This window comes from Seriola aureovittata, chromosome 2, assembly GCF_021018895.1.
Source record: "Seriola aureovittata isolate HTS-2021-v1 ecotype China chromosome 2, ASM2101889v1, whole genome shotgun sequence".
NCBI classification, from domain to species: Eukaryota; Metazoa; Chordata; class Actinopteri; order Carangiformes; family Carangidae; genus Seriola; species Seriola aureovittata.
Genome location: NC_079365.1, coordinates 16,965,262 through 16,979,244, shown reverse-complemented (window position 1 = coordinate 16,979,244; position 13,983 = coordinate 16,965,262). Strand labels below are relative to the sequence as shown.

Sequence of the window (13,983 nt, the reverse complement as noted above, 5' to 3'; positions counted from 1 at the left end):
TTTATAATAATTATTTTATTGTGATCAGTGTTAATAACTGTAAGTAATGAATTATTCATTGTATAAAATGCACTGTAGATCATTGCAGTAAATTATGCTCATGGTCACACATATTTATCTTTCGTGTCAAAAAAACTAAGCTAAATATTGGATTGAAGTACTTACATAAGTACCACTTATCTCATTGGTGCTTGTAAGAGGACCAACAGAAATACCTCCCACTTCCTTTCGCCTTAATGACCACCACAGGGAACAAGTGACGTCTGCAGACAACACTGACTGATAGTTGTAAGAGCAAAGATTGTCCTAGACATGTATGTATCTATGTCATATATATTCTGCCACAATGCTGAATACATTTTTTGGTCACTGTTATTGTTTTATTTATTTATTTATTTATTTTTCAAGAATCCATCTGATTATTCCTATTCAGACTAACACTGGCTGGAGTATGTTGAAATCTGCATTTGGTGGACAGCAAATAATTCTCTATGTATCTGTAGGTTTTGTTTAGTCTGTCTGTGAGAGGAAACCTTTTGTAGTAACTGTGAGTTGCGGTCATAAAGGTCTTTTTTGACAAATGACCAGCTTTGTTATTTTAAAAAAAACAAAGGGTAAACTGACACAAATGTATGCAGATCACACAATCCCTGAATGCTAAAGGTGAAACACAAAATTACTGTGAACTGCATCTATCCTCTTTTTTTTTAACTGTTTAAAAATACAAATGGCTGCTCTTTTGTTATTTTATTTCATTGAGCATTTTGAGCTGCATCTTGTGTAAGAAAGGTGCTATAAATAAAGTTTAAATAAAGGAATAATTTAGTGTCAATTGTAATAATCCATTTGTTCACACTAGGTGAGAGGTTGGACACAACTTGGACAGATCCCAGCCCAATACTTGGCTAACCAGTTATAGACAAACAATTGCACACACTTACAGTCACTCACTATCGATTTAGTTCCACTAATTCACCAGGCCTACATGTCTGTGACGGAAATGTGGGGCACCTGGGAGCTGCATTATCCAATCATAATCATAGTAGTTGTTTTTTATCTTAATAAGCCCATGCAAATCTTCACCCAATTTAACAGTTAAAAATTAGCAGAGGTGCTTCGTCTACAGTGCCTACTGCCAGAAAAGGACTAAAGACACTGTTGAAAAAAATAGTTTTTTCACAAATAAAGGAACAGATGAGCTCAACTTTAAAAAACTGTGTAAAATGATGTATTTTTCAAAAAAAGGTGTGTTATATAAGAAACAGACACAGTTTGGATGCATGCATTTATTTACCTACATTTCAAATGTGATAAGTATTTATAAAATATATACACAATCGGCCAAGGAAATCAGTTCTGACCTTCAAAAAATAAAGTTTCAATATAGCAGAACAAAATAAGCACTGGTACATTTTTATGATTTTTATGTTGATATTTCCATTCATTGAATAGCAGAATTACTTTGACTAATGTTCAACAAGAAATGTTGCTGTGAGAGGAAAGCTTCACATGCTATACCTGGTGTCAGATATCACTGTACAGCATGTGAAGGTTTGTAGGTGATGTTTAGGAACCTGCAGTATTTCTTGGAGACCCTACTGAAAGTAACAAAATGACACCACCGTCTGTATTGAAATCATTATTAGTCCATTTGAAAAATCCATTAGCGTTGTCGAGATTCAGCCGTCCATTTGTTGCAGAAAAGCTCATTTGTCTGTATCCATTTGCTTATTATTTCCATTTCAAGATAGCCATTCAGAATCCGGAAGACATCAGGAAGGTGGACGTCCAAAGAAGTGTAGTTATTATTCTTAAGAGACAGAGGACACTTCTGTCTTGCTGGTTGATACTGAGGTCTCATCCTCCACCATACCGCCCATTCCAACAGTGGTCAGCATGCAGTTACGGAACTGAAAACACACAGTATATTGTATGATTAAAAAATTAAGAATCAATGAACATTTAACAAAAACAAAAGGTTTTGTAATGCGAAATTTTGCATTAAAAGTATATAAATAAATATATGGTTTATAACTTATAACTATAATGTGGTTGTATATGTGCAGCTAAATGGACACTGTAAGGGGTCATTAATGTATTTGTCAAAAACTTAAATTCCTCATGTGAGGCATCCCTACATGTAATTAGAGTATATACAGATAATGAATGATTGACAAAGTAACCTAATAGTAATAATATAAAATGTGTTTGCATACTTTGATTTTTTTTACATGTGTTTAAACACTTGAATATGCTTTTTAACACTACAGTTACTTATTCATGTGTTCAGTCGATTACAATCATGTTACGCTGTGTGTTTTAAGTGTTACTTTTATAAGGGAAGTTACAAATACATTATTAAACACAAAAAAAAAACATTCATTTATCTGCTCATTACTCTGTTAACGGGTCTTATCAACAGTGTATTAAGTGTATGTACACTGCTTACAAGTTTTATAAATTCCATACCTGTTTGTTCATCAACACATAGATCACAGGATTGAACAATGCTGAGCTCTTTGAGAAGAAGGCAGGGATAGCCATGGCTGTAGCTGAGAAGGCAGCTCCCTTGTTGAAGAAGATCCATGCAGCAAAGCTGGCGTATGGGGTCCAGGCCACGAGGAAGCCCATCACCATCAGGATGCACATGCGTGTCACTTCCTTCTCAGCCTTCTGGGTGGATGCTGAGTCCTGTTGCTGGGCTGCAGCCTGAAAAAGGAGGTCATCATCGGTTATTGTACATATTGTGTTCTTTTTGATGATTTCACATTGACCCTATCAACAGATCAAGATTTCAGGTCATAAAAGCCAAGCACAATAATACGTTTTCCTTATAAACAAGTGTTCCATATACAGTCTGTATAGAATATCTAAAATTGCACTTAAAAACACCACACTAGATTAAAGAACATGTCTCTTACCGCTTTCACTGTGCACACTAAGTTTCCATAAGTGAAGAAGATGGTGAAGACGGGAACACAAAAGTGGCAGCTAAACATGTACATGACGAATGATTCGTTATTGTAGCCTGGAGCCAAAGTGTAGTAGTCAGGTCCACAGGAGACCTGAATACCCTCAGGAATGTACCTGTGAATACAAGAAAAACTGCATCAGATACATGATCTCAAAACTTTACATTATATATCGTTTCCTTTTTTCTGTTTAAGATTTTGAAAGTCAAACACATTAGTTTCAGGAGGAACTGTAACTGGACAACATACCATGTCAGAGGCCACTGTACAATGAAAATACTAGGATTTCATGATGGATTAAGGGTACTATGAGTATCAGATTTTTCAAAGTAAAGGGTATGGTAGATAGACCAAAAGTTTAGGGGAAGCTCAGCTTCCCCTAAAATGTCAACAAAATAAGTGGTCAAATATGTAGTGTTGTGTGTACATTTCATTGACTAAACATGCGCTAGAACACGTTCATCTTTTGTTCAGAATCAGCTACTTATCACAGGTAACCGACACGACTTCCTCTCATTCATCCCTGCAGCGCCACAGTGCTTTACACAGTGTAGACGCCGAGCCTCTACTGACTTCAATGGGGAAGCATAGAGTGGGTTGTTCCACTGCAGCGAAACTAAACGGTCATTGGATAAATGCTGGGCTTTGTCCCGCCCATCGGACGCTCAGCGTCTCTGGGGGTCTATGGGGCAGTGGGCTGGCCCGGACGCTCGGCTTCTGCATGATGATTGGATGATCTGTCTGAGGCTGAGTCCCTTTTTGATTGACAGTGAAATGAGCGAATCAGCGATCTTGAAGTATAAGCATCCACCGGAGCATTTTTTCAAGTTTTTCATTCCGTTGTTCGGAGTTGATCTGGAGACGTTACTGATCCTCAGCGACTTTGTCTTTGTTAACCCTCCTCTTGTGTTCGTTTCCTGTTACCTTCCCTTATGTTCACGGGTCAGTTTTGACCCGTATGTTAAATCGGCTCTAAAATACGCTAAAAACTATTTTCTCTCATCCAATTTTTTTTCTCATCTCTTGATTACCTTGTTAGGCTTTCTAATCCATGAAAATATTGGTTTTAATATTTTTGGTGTGGGCCTCTGGGCCTCTTTTTGTCAGTATACCCCTCGATTTCTATTTTTAAAAAATGGTAAAATGAACCTCAAGGAATCATATACATAAACAAAGGTTGTTGTATTATCTGACTATTACTGGGGGGGTATTAGAACACATGTCTTGAATAAATTTGTTTTATTTATTTTTCACTTTAATATTATTAACTATTGTAACATCTATGGTGTTACGGGTCAATTTCGACCCATATATATTTTCCTCAAGAAAAAGAAAAAACAGCCTTTTTTTCAGAAGTTTCCTCTTGAGAAGTTGTTGTCCAAGTTCATAGCTGGTAAAAAAAATTGTCACAAGTGATATTGTGACCCTGCAATCCAGTAGTCGTATCGAGGACAACACGTTTCCCTTGGTTTTTCTCAGGGATGCCACTTAGCTTAGCTTTGCCTGTGTAAATCTGTAGGTTCCAGGCATGGCTGGTTCTTGCATCACAGGCTGCCCAGATTTTTATGCCGTACTTCCCTGGCTTACTGGGCATGTATTGCCGGAAGGGGCATTTTCCTCGGAAAGGGACAAGACGTTCATCCACTGTCACCTCTGGCCCAGGGTTGAACATCAGTGGAAGTGGATCAAGTATTCCTCATCAATGTTGTTCCACTTTTCGCCATGGACTTTTTTTCCTTCAATGTTTGTCATAGAAATGATGATTCTTTTTATAGTCAATGGCATAAATAGTTCAAAACAGGTCTTGATGTCACTGACTCTCGTCACAGCAAACCTTGTGATTCCAGGGGTCATTTTGATGACATTTGGAGCAGCTGCCCTGCCATGCACATCATGAGGTAGTGAGCTCCAAAAGATCTCACCATTTTTGGACTTGAATCTTTCCGCTGGAGCAGTTTCACCACCAGTAACCTCCTCATCAGACTCATCAGATGTGTCTGTATCTTCTGGATGATACTCCACATCCTCTTCCACCTCAGAAACCAGCTCATCTGCATCGCTGTGCTGCTCGGGGTCTTCTCCCTCATTATCATCAAAGATACTGTCAAGAACTTGGCTCAGTGTAAATCTTCTTCTCATCATTGTGCAAATTGCAGGTGTATGCTCTGTAAATCACTCCAACTCTCTACTGACGTGGCCTTACATGCCTGGAGGTCTTTGTTTGTTTTTCTGCAGGGTCCTGAAGCACAGATTATTGGGACAGTTGCTGGTTGTCAGTGTGATGACTGACAGTGCACTTATGCTTTCAGTTTTGGCTTTATTATTGCTTTATGCTCTTATTTTTATATCTGGGTCGAAACCGACCCGAACAACACAAAGGTCATAATTTCAACCAGAGCATTTTAAAATTTAGTGAAAAAAAAAAAAAGTATTTTATTTTGTTGAGGGAGAGGATTCTGACAAAGTCAAGAAGCCCTGAGGCAATAAACATAATTATGTGGTACTTTTATGCGTTTAAAACCTAAAAACGGGTCGGTGACGACCCGAACACAAGAGGAGGGTTAAAAACGACTAGCGTTGTGTTTGGCGATTCTCTTCTGTCACTCTGCGAATTTACATATAAATAAACGGACACATTTTAAATGAGCTTCCCCTCCTTATAAGACCAGCAGCCGCCACTGGTGTGTAGATAATCAATAGTATGTCATTACAATCTACTTTTAATAATCCCAAAAACAGTGAAATGCCATAAACATAATGTTGAGAAGGAGTTCACATGTAGCTAGGTAAACATGAAACTACAAAATGGAAAGGCCAGAACGAGCACTTCATGCATCAACAGGTGGCTGTACTAGCATAGTAGTGGATTCACCAATGACATGCCTGTACCACTGAACCTGGCCACACCCACATTAACAGCCATAAAGCATCCACATTTTCACACATATCAATACTGGCACATGAAAATATTAAGCTTTTCAGGAAACATGGGAAACAATCTGTTTTTTTAGACTGCTTTCCTTTTGGTTGTGTAGTTAAGGAACCAAGATCCAATGACTTCCAAATGTAGGGTAAACACACCCAGACTATGAGATAAAAGTTAGTGGTGAATTCTAGTAGCCTAATATCATCACATCCCAACAACTGAGTAATTAAGTTGGTGAGTAAAATGTTAGAGATTAAACAGGAAGTACAATAAGAGAGTGCACAGATAAATAAATAAATAAATCTAGAGAATAGTGGAAAGGTCATTCATTCATTCATTCATTCATTCATTAAAGGTCTACTTCATTCTCCATTCTGCCAACCCTGATGTGGACAAGGTCATGTGATCCATTTTGGGGAATTAGTCCATTACCTTGACCAGCCGACCAGAGGAGGAACAGCACAGGAGGAAGCCATGATCCAGGTGAATGCACAGCCAACTGAAGCGTGGGTGGCTGTAAATTTGAAGCTACCCATGGGTTTGCAGACCACAATGTATCTCTCAATAGCTAGAACCACGAGAGACCACAGAGACACTTGACCTGTTGGTAAAAGAAAGAGAGCAGAATTTGTCATGAGAATCTTCAAATCTTGTCATGTGTTACACCAGCTTAGAGCTAATTTAGTCTTTACAACTTTGAGTCAAAAGATTTTACGAGATAAACAATAAGACATTCTGCATGTGTGATAATGGCAAATAACCATTTTCCTAAAGTTCACCTCCAAGTGTAGCCATGAATCCTTCAATAGCACAACCCATTGGTCCCAAGGAGAAATAGCCCATGAGGGAAGAATAAAAGGCGACTGTGAACCCAAAGCAGACCATGATCAGTCCAGCCACAGCCAAGTTGACCAGGATGAAGTTGAGAGGTTGCCGTAGCTTCTTGTTCTGAGCTGTGACCAACAGTGTCAGAGCATTGATGGGGAAGCCGGTGCAGATCAGGAAGAACATGTAAAGAGCAAGCAGTTTGAATTGCCATGGATCCGCCAAATAATACTGTGAATAGTGAAAAGGACTCCTCACAAGCCCCGTCCTGTTGTTCATGGGGATGTAGAAGTTCTTGCCCTCTGTGCCGTTCTCCATCTTTGCAAGTTAGGATTTGTTTTGGCAGAGTAGAATAACTTTGGAGCACTGTTAATGCAGCCAAGAGTCTGCTGTCTGTTGTACTGCAGCTATGGTTATATAGCCCCCAAGGGCCGACCCACAGTGGATCAAGAAGATAAGAAAAGAGGATCTGAATGAGAATTCAGCCCATAATCTGCAGGGCTATAATCACTTGTTGTTCAACAGAGCAGAGTTCAGCTTTCTTTTCGGATGTATATATACATATAGATATTTACATATTACATATAGACATAGATATTTTCTTGTCATGAACAGTTCTGACATAAATTCCTGTCTATCTTTGTTTTTACTCTAGTATAACATTTCCTCTGAAGGAGCTGAGTGAATTGCACAATTTTAAATGAATAAAGTACTTTTAATTACACAAAATGTGTTTATGTCCTAAACACCGTTAAACCAAGTCTCAAACTGCCGCCTATAATTTGATTAGGTTACTACATCCTTTTAGTTTGGATGCAGCAACAATTGGTTAACAGGATTTCAGAGTGCAAGTCAGTCCACATGTTAAAGTTGCACTGCAGCCACACTAGTACTGTAGAAGAAGATAGTATGCTGTTATCATTTTAGATAGATAGATAGATAGATAGATAGATAGATAGATAGATAGATAGATAGATAGATAGATAGATAGATATATAGATAGATAGATAGATAGATAGATAGATAGATAGATAGATAGATAGATAGATAGATAAAAAATTGGATATTGTGTGGTATAATGTAGATGTGAAGTTGTGTATCATCTGCAAAGTTTTGAACATAAAGATTTTCTTATTGAAGCATTGTTTCATTTCTACCCAGCCAGCTGTGCAGATGCTTACGGTAAGAACTAAAGTTTGCTCCTCTCAAAATATCATTTGCCACCTGTGAGTGCAGTTTCTGCTCATACACCAAAGTAAAAAATCTAATGCTATAATGCTCATCTGCAAGTCACTGATGTTTAAAAAAAAAATAATGACTCATAAAAAATAGATAAAAAGTGTTTGGGAGTAAGACTAAAATATATCATATATATTTTACATGTAATAAATATAAAAACATACCGTAAAAGCAGCATAACTGTTACACAGACACACACGTGTATATGGTATGTAGGGTTTGAGGTTTGATCCAGCAAGGAGATTACAGTTTTGTCAGGCAAAACAAACCACACTTCAAGAGTCAGAAAATGGACTGGAATGGAATTTGCTATGGTTTTCCCAACTATTTAACACAACTTGCTACAGTACACTAATTACTGTAAATATTTTACTGTAATTAATTTATAAAAAACAATTTGTTTATCTCCAACATTAGTTCCCATCCATCACTATAATACTGTAGCTACAGACTGCCTGACCTTAGTCCCCATAATTAGTGAGCTGCTCATTCCTATACAGGGATAATCCACTAAGTGAGGGGTAATGCCAGGTGGAAGGGAAATCATCAAGTCTCAACCATTAACACAGAAGATCTTTGGGTTCTCCAAACACATATGTGTGAAACTTATTTTCTAGTTGATGACATGCACTAAAATAATTGACTGAAAAACTGCCAGCATTGTGAGATCATGTTTTTCTTCTTTACTGTTCAAGTTGTTCATCTGCTAAACAAAAAGCTTGGATTGAAAGTTTTACTCCACTGAGGATTTTCCTTATAAAAAACATTAGGGGTTTTGTTGAGGAACAATTAAAACCTGCATCACAACCACCACTCAGCAACGTGGCAGCTAACTTTACCTTAGCTTAGCTTAATGCTCTGAAAACCTGCTAATAGTAGTCACACCAACAGCTTTTAGTTTGTTCATTGAGCAGGACTTGTTAGATGCACCGTAAAATTGTATAACTTAAGCATCCAAGATTGTCAGATTTAGTGTATTGTCATTTACATCACAGACCTTTTAGAAGCAAGGCAGAACATAAGCATGCAAGTGTATGATGCCTGGTAACAGGCAAGAAACAAAATCATTCTTCAAGTCATCATTCAACTTTAATAGATACCACGTTTGTTGTAGGGTTTTGAAAATACATATTACACTGTTAAATAATATTACAACTATGTATTTGTGATTTTTCAGTTGGAGCCAAGATAGCTTAACACAATTATTATTGCAGAGAGCCAATATTTAATTAAATGCAGACCTAGTTATTTTGTTTTTTTAGTTTAGTTTTTATTTTCTCCTGGACAGCCCAGTTCCCTCTGCACTGCAGTCCTTGTCCCTGCTATCTCCTCTGCTGACCTTGAGAAAGGAGTCGACAGCCATGAGCTGCCTCTGTGACACATGGAGCTACCAGCTGCTACTTTTTACCTGTCAGCATGGAGCCCCATGAGAGAGCTTAATGCAGGTTAGATTCAGTCTACCCTCCCCCACCCACCAGACCCCACATCCTCTAAGCAATTCCAGCCAACACATAACTGTGTTCAGTGGAAAGTGCAGCCAAGGTACCACTAACAGAAATGGACCGTATCCTGAGTCCTGCCGTCACTTAGTTAGCTACTGTTCCTATGCCAGCCTTGAAATTTTGTGTTGCAAATACAGTAAATAAAGAGTTTCCAATGAATTCAACTGCAGATTTGTCATAAAAACTGAAATTCTTGGTTAATTTTGAAAAAGTGAATCCATGATTCCAGTCTAAGTGGATAAAAAGGAGGCCTCTGTTTGCCCCCTGGTTAAACTTTTTTCCACCTGACTGTGTTTTTTTTCCTGCTGTCAGGGCAGTTACGTTATATTTATTTACAAGCCCCTAATGTTGACCAAATCTATTTTACTGACTACTTTAAAATACTTAAAAATAATCTAAATGAATTCAAATATGTAAGTAAGTGGAAAATCTGTGCAGTCTTAAAAGTTAGAACAAGGTCTTTAGTGTCCATCTGATCGCTATCATAACCAAAATGATGCAGAAAAGGCTGAAGCTAAAGCTCAGAAGTTGCTGATCTATGTAAAAGAGAAGCAGCATTGTTCTTGTATTGCAATAAAACATAGTAAAATCATTTATTGTATTACAATGAAAAATGTGTGAGAGTAGGAAAGTTTTTTTTTATTTCTGTCTATTTCATTGTCATAACAATATTGGCTTTGATTTTGAAGAAACTGCTGAACATATCAGTATGCGCTTGTAACAGACATTGTTCATTTTGGTCTATTTACTACCACGGTTACTTGGTGGGATGTTATTTCTACAGGTCCCACTAATAATTGGGACTAAATTAATCCACTTATTTTGAATTTTAGGGATATGTCTCCTCCAGCAGATAATGGGGGATCATGATACTTATTTTATGCAATCCAGACCTCATTACCTCATTATAATTGGCCGACTGCAGTGAGGACTGTAGCCTCTACATATGGGGCGCCTGCTCAACCCACTGCGCCACTCGACACCTCTGTTAATGAATTTAAAAGAACTTTGTTGGCTGCCACACTGAGTACCTTAATACCACTTAAATAACCAGATAAGTAACCGAGTATTATCCAATCTATTTGTCAATTATAGTAAGAATGTTTTCTATAAACCATTTACAAGAATTAAGTGTAACGACTAGAAAAACGACAACCAAGCATATAATTTCTCTTTATTCAACTTCCTTTCAGTTTACTTCCCGCCCTCTCCATGATGTGAGTAAAAATATTAGTTTTATAACAAAGGTTTAGATAGACTTTGTATTGATAGCCAAGAAAAAATTTTGAAAAAAATTAAACAACATACTTTCATTTCACACTGAAGAGGCTTTCATTTTGCCATATTGAGTTGATATACAAAGGTAAAACTTATTTAATGTATGATAAGTCAGTCAAATTTTTATTACATAATTCGATTTAACAAAATACAGCATAAACTTTATGAAAAAACTTCAAAGAATTATTGCTTTTTTTTATTATTTCCACCGAGGAGATTATATTTTCACCCATGTCTGTTAGTTTGTTGGTTTTTATTTGTCAGCAGGATTACGCAAAAAGTAACCTACTAAAGTAGATGGGACATGGGCCAGGGAAGAATGCTTTTTGTAAACATTGCAGGAGTGGCATTTTTTCGATTTTGATGTAAAACATCAGATATATCAATGACTTTGTACAGTACATAATCTGGATCTGACTGATATGTGTAGAATGGTTTGGAGGAGGTATGCGCTCTACTGAGCGCCATTCTAGTTTGCTTGTATTTTAATGTCAAAATTTAGTTTAATAGTTATAGTAACAGAAAGTAATAGATCTCTTCTTGAGTATTTGCTTCAAGAGAGAGAAAAGACTTTGTAATGCTACAAATTGACAGATCTATAACCCTGACTACATTTGCCTCCTCATTTTAGATTTAAGCAGATTGTTCAAACTCTGATTCTGAGTTAAATATATATATACAAGAGCTGTCTTGAACTTACTGAAACCAAACAGAAGAGTTTTGGCTGACACACACTGCAGGCGCCATAATACCAAGTTAAATAACTTAAAGCTGGACTGAGCCAGTTTGGCCGGTGCGGAACAATGTTTGGTGATACCTGATGGTATCACATTAGAAGAGGATTCAGGCTTTAATAAGGAAAGTAAGCTTATTTAATTAGAGATTTAATTACCTGAAATCCCTAATACTGACTGAACCACTTTGCTATGTCTTAAATCTGTCACCTTAGTTTGGACTTTTTGCATGCAGTGGCAGCTGGTGTAGCATCTAGTGGATTACTTGTGCAATTCATATTGCTTCAAAAGCAGAAATGTACATGCCATGTATATACAGACATTTTTAGTGTACTTCAATCAAATAGTGTTGCACTTACTGTCTGCAAGATACAACTGATTTTATTTCAAATTTCTGTTTCTGATATAAGTTTCCTGCTGAAATTAGAAAAGCATCCACTTGAAATATTGACACCACCTCTAAAGTAAAATGACCTGTTTTTATGTTAAGTTAATGATGATTTAATATTTGAGTTGTCAACTTACTCACAGAATAGTTGGGTTTTCTTAAGATGAAAGGAGCCTCAATTTTGAAATACTGACTGCTTGTACTGTTTATAGTTAGACACTAAAAATGTAGATATTTTAATAAAATCCTTACTGACTTTCAAAAAGAGTACTGTACATGTTCAGACACAATAATGAAATTTAAATGATTTATTTGTAAATTCAAACAACATTGTTGTAACTGACGAAAGCAAAATTATATCACACCATACATCATATATAATATGAAATCATATATATACATCATATAGGCTATATAAAAAAAATATGGGGCTGGTGATCCTGGGAGGAACCATCATAATAATTTGATGGTGGGTTTCTAACCATTCCTTCACACGGCTGAAGTGGCGGAAAATTTTTTTGTCATTATAACATGACATGGAGATTGTTGGCCCTCACAATCTCCCTTTCATTCTTCTGAAATGAGGCCATTGTGGCGCCCATCCAAGAATGAAGGAGCCGGTCCGTGTTGCAGGGCCCATTAGCTGCCGCAATGAATTAGCCCATGTTCAGCAATAGCAGCACACATTGTGATGTTGCTCTCACACTGGCGCCTGGCACATCCACTGTGGCCCTCTAACCTATGTTCCTGCCACGTCACCATATTTTGTTCAGTGGTACTATTCTTACAATTAACTGTACTTATCAATTATAATGCAGTGGTCGCAGATTCAAATTTTTACTGCATACTGCAAAAATTTATGTGATATATTGCATATGCCACGGTAGACCATGTCACCTGAGGCTGCACCTGTCAACCAGCTTCAGCCAATCTTAGGCCATGGGTGATAACATGGTCCACAATTGTTTCCCATATTTCAGTAGACACCCTCAATGAGAAATACTAATGTGGGGAACTGTTTTGAGAAAGAGTGGTGAGAATTATGTTTCTTATGTGTGAATTGCATCGAAGCGATTGTGAAAAACCATCAGCATGCAGTACTTTTTTTTTAAATTCAAATTGCGTTTAAAAATATGATATAATCATATCATCTTGCAAAGTGCTGAAAGAACAGACTGCTTGGTCTACAGCAGGTGAAGTGCAGGTTGGTTGATCTGGTGACATACCGTTTCTTTTTGTGATGTCACATCAGACACATGAAGTGATCTTTATTTAAGGAGTTGGACCATAAGTCAAGCTTGGAACCTACGCATGTATAATAATCAACATAATAAACAACAATTAGTGGTAACAATAGTTGTTGGTAAGTGTAGCTCTTAGCAGGTGTAATATGTAATGAGTTCAGGATTGCCTATAAAGTTTTGCCACATTATCAGAAATTGGACATTGTTACTGCTATTTGCTGTGAATTTAATACAATCAGTTTATGCACTTATTAACAACTAACCTGCATATAAATTTGCCCCAAGTACAGCAATGAAATTGTTTTCTTATGATCAAACATTCAAGCTGTTGACACGAGAAAGTGATCTGTATAAATGTTAATGATAATACAATCACATATGGCAATGCCCTAGATATACAAACAGGAAACCATCTGTCACACAGATTTCATAAGTGTGCCAATTCCCACAAGTGGGATTTCCAGACCAAGGAGCTTGTGTTTATCTGCTTAGCATCCAAAAATTGTCACTAGCAAGCTGTTTAACCGGAGGGGTTTGGCCCTTTCTAATCTTCAATCCTCACAAATTGGATTCACACTTTGTACGCAATTCAGAGGTGTTGAGTAGGCTGTCTGGAAGGCAGGTCACACGTTAGAGGTGACACCTGTCTCCCTCAATTCACATTGTCTTCAAAAGTGATTACAGCCACCACACACTGACTCAAGAGGTCAAAGACCTGAGTGTAGAGACTGAAGGTCTTTTCTTTTTTTTCCGTGTAGTTTATTTATCTATTTACTTATTTACACATTCATTTATGATGTGATTTTTTTCTTTCTTTTTTCTTTTTTTGTTTAGAGGGCACTATATGCACCATTGCACTCCTAATGAAGCACAAT

General features: G+C 37.2%; 1 protein-coding gene across 1 annotated transcript; it reads right to left on the bottom strand.

Moving 5' to 3' along the window:
- Nucleotides 1–1,289: 1,289 nt before the first annotated feature.
- On the bottom strand, nucleotides 1,290–7,041 carry LOC130181039 (green-sensitive opsin). The gene is made up of 5 exons (XM_056394776.1): nucleotides 6,678–7,041; nucleotides 6,331–6,499; nucleotides 2,922–3,087; nucleotides 2,470–2,709; nucleotides 1,290–1,910 (listed from the first exon to the last, which is right to left on the bottom strand). Exons 1-5 carry the CDS (start codon nucleotides 7,039–7,041, stop codon nucleotides 1,812–1,814), a joined length of 1,038 nt encoding a protein of 345 aa, XP_056250751.1. The 3' UTR covers nucleotides 1,290–1,811.
- Between the last annotated feature and the right edge of the window lie 6,942 nt (nucleotides 7,042–13,983).

Excerpts from the sequence above, each read along its gene's own strand:
- LOC130181039 (XM_056394776.1), bottom strand. The coding sequence starts at position 7,041 with ATGGAGAACGGCACAGAGGGCAAGAACTTCTACATCCCCATGAACAAC. Across the intron at positions 3,088-6,330 it reads CCTCTGGTCGGCTGGTCAAG|GTACATTCCTGAGGGTATTC; the intron begins GTAATGGACTAA and ends TTGTATTCACAG. Across the intron at positions 2,710-2,921 it reads TAGTGTGCACAGTGAAAGCG|GCTGCAGCCCAGCAACAGGA; the intron begins GTAAGAGACATG and ends CTCCTTTTTCAG.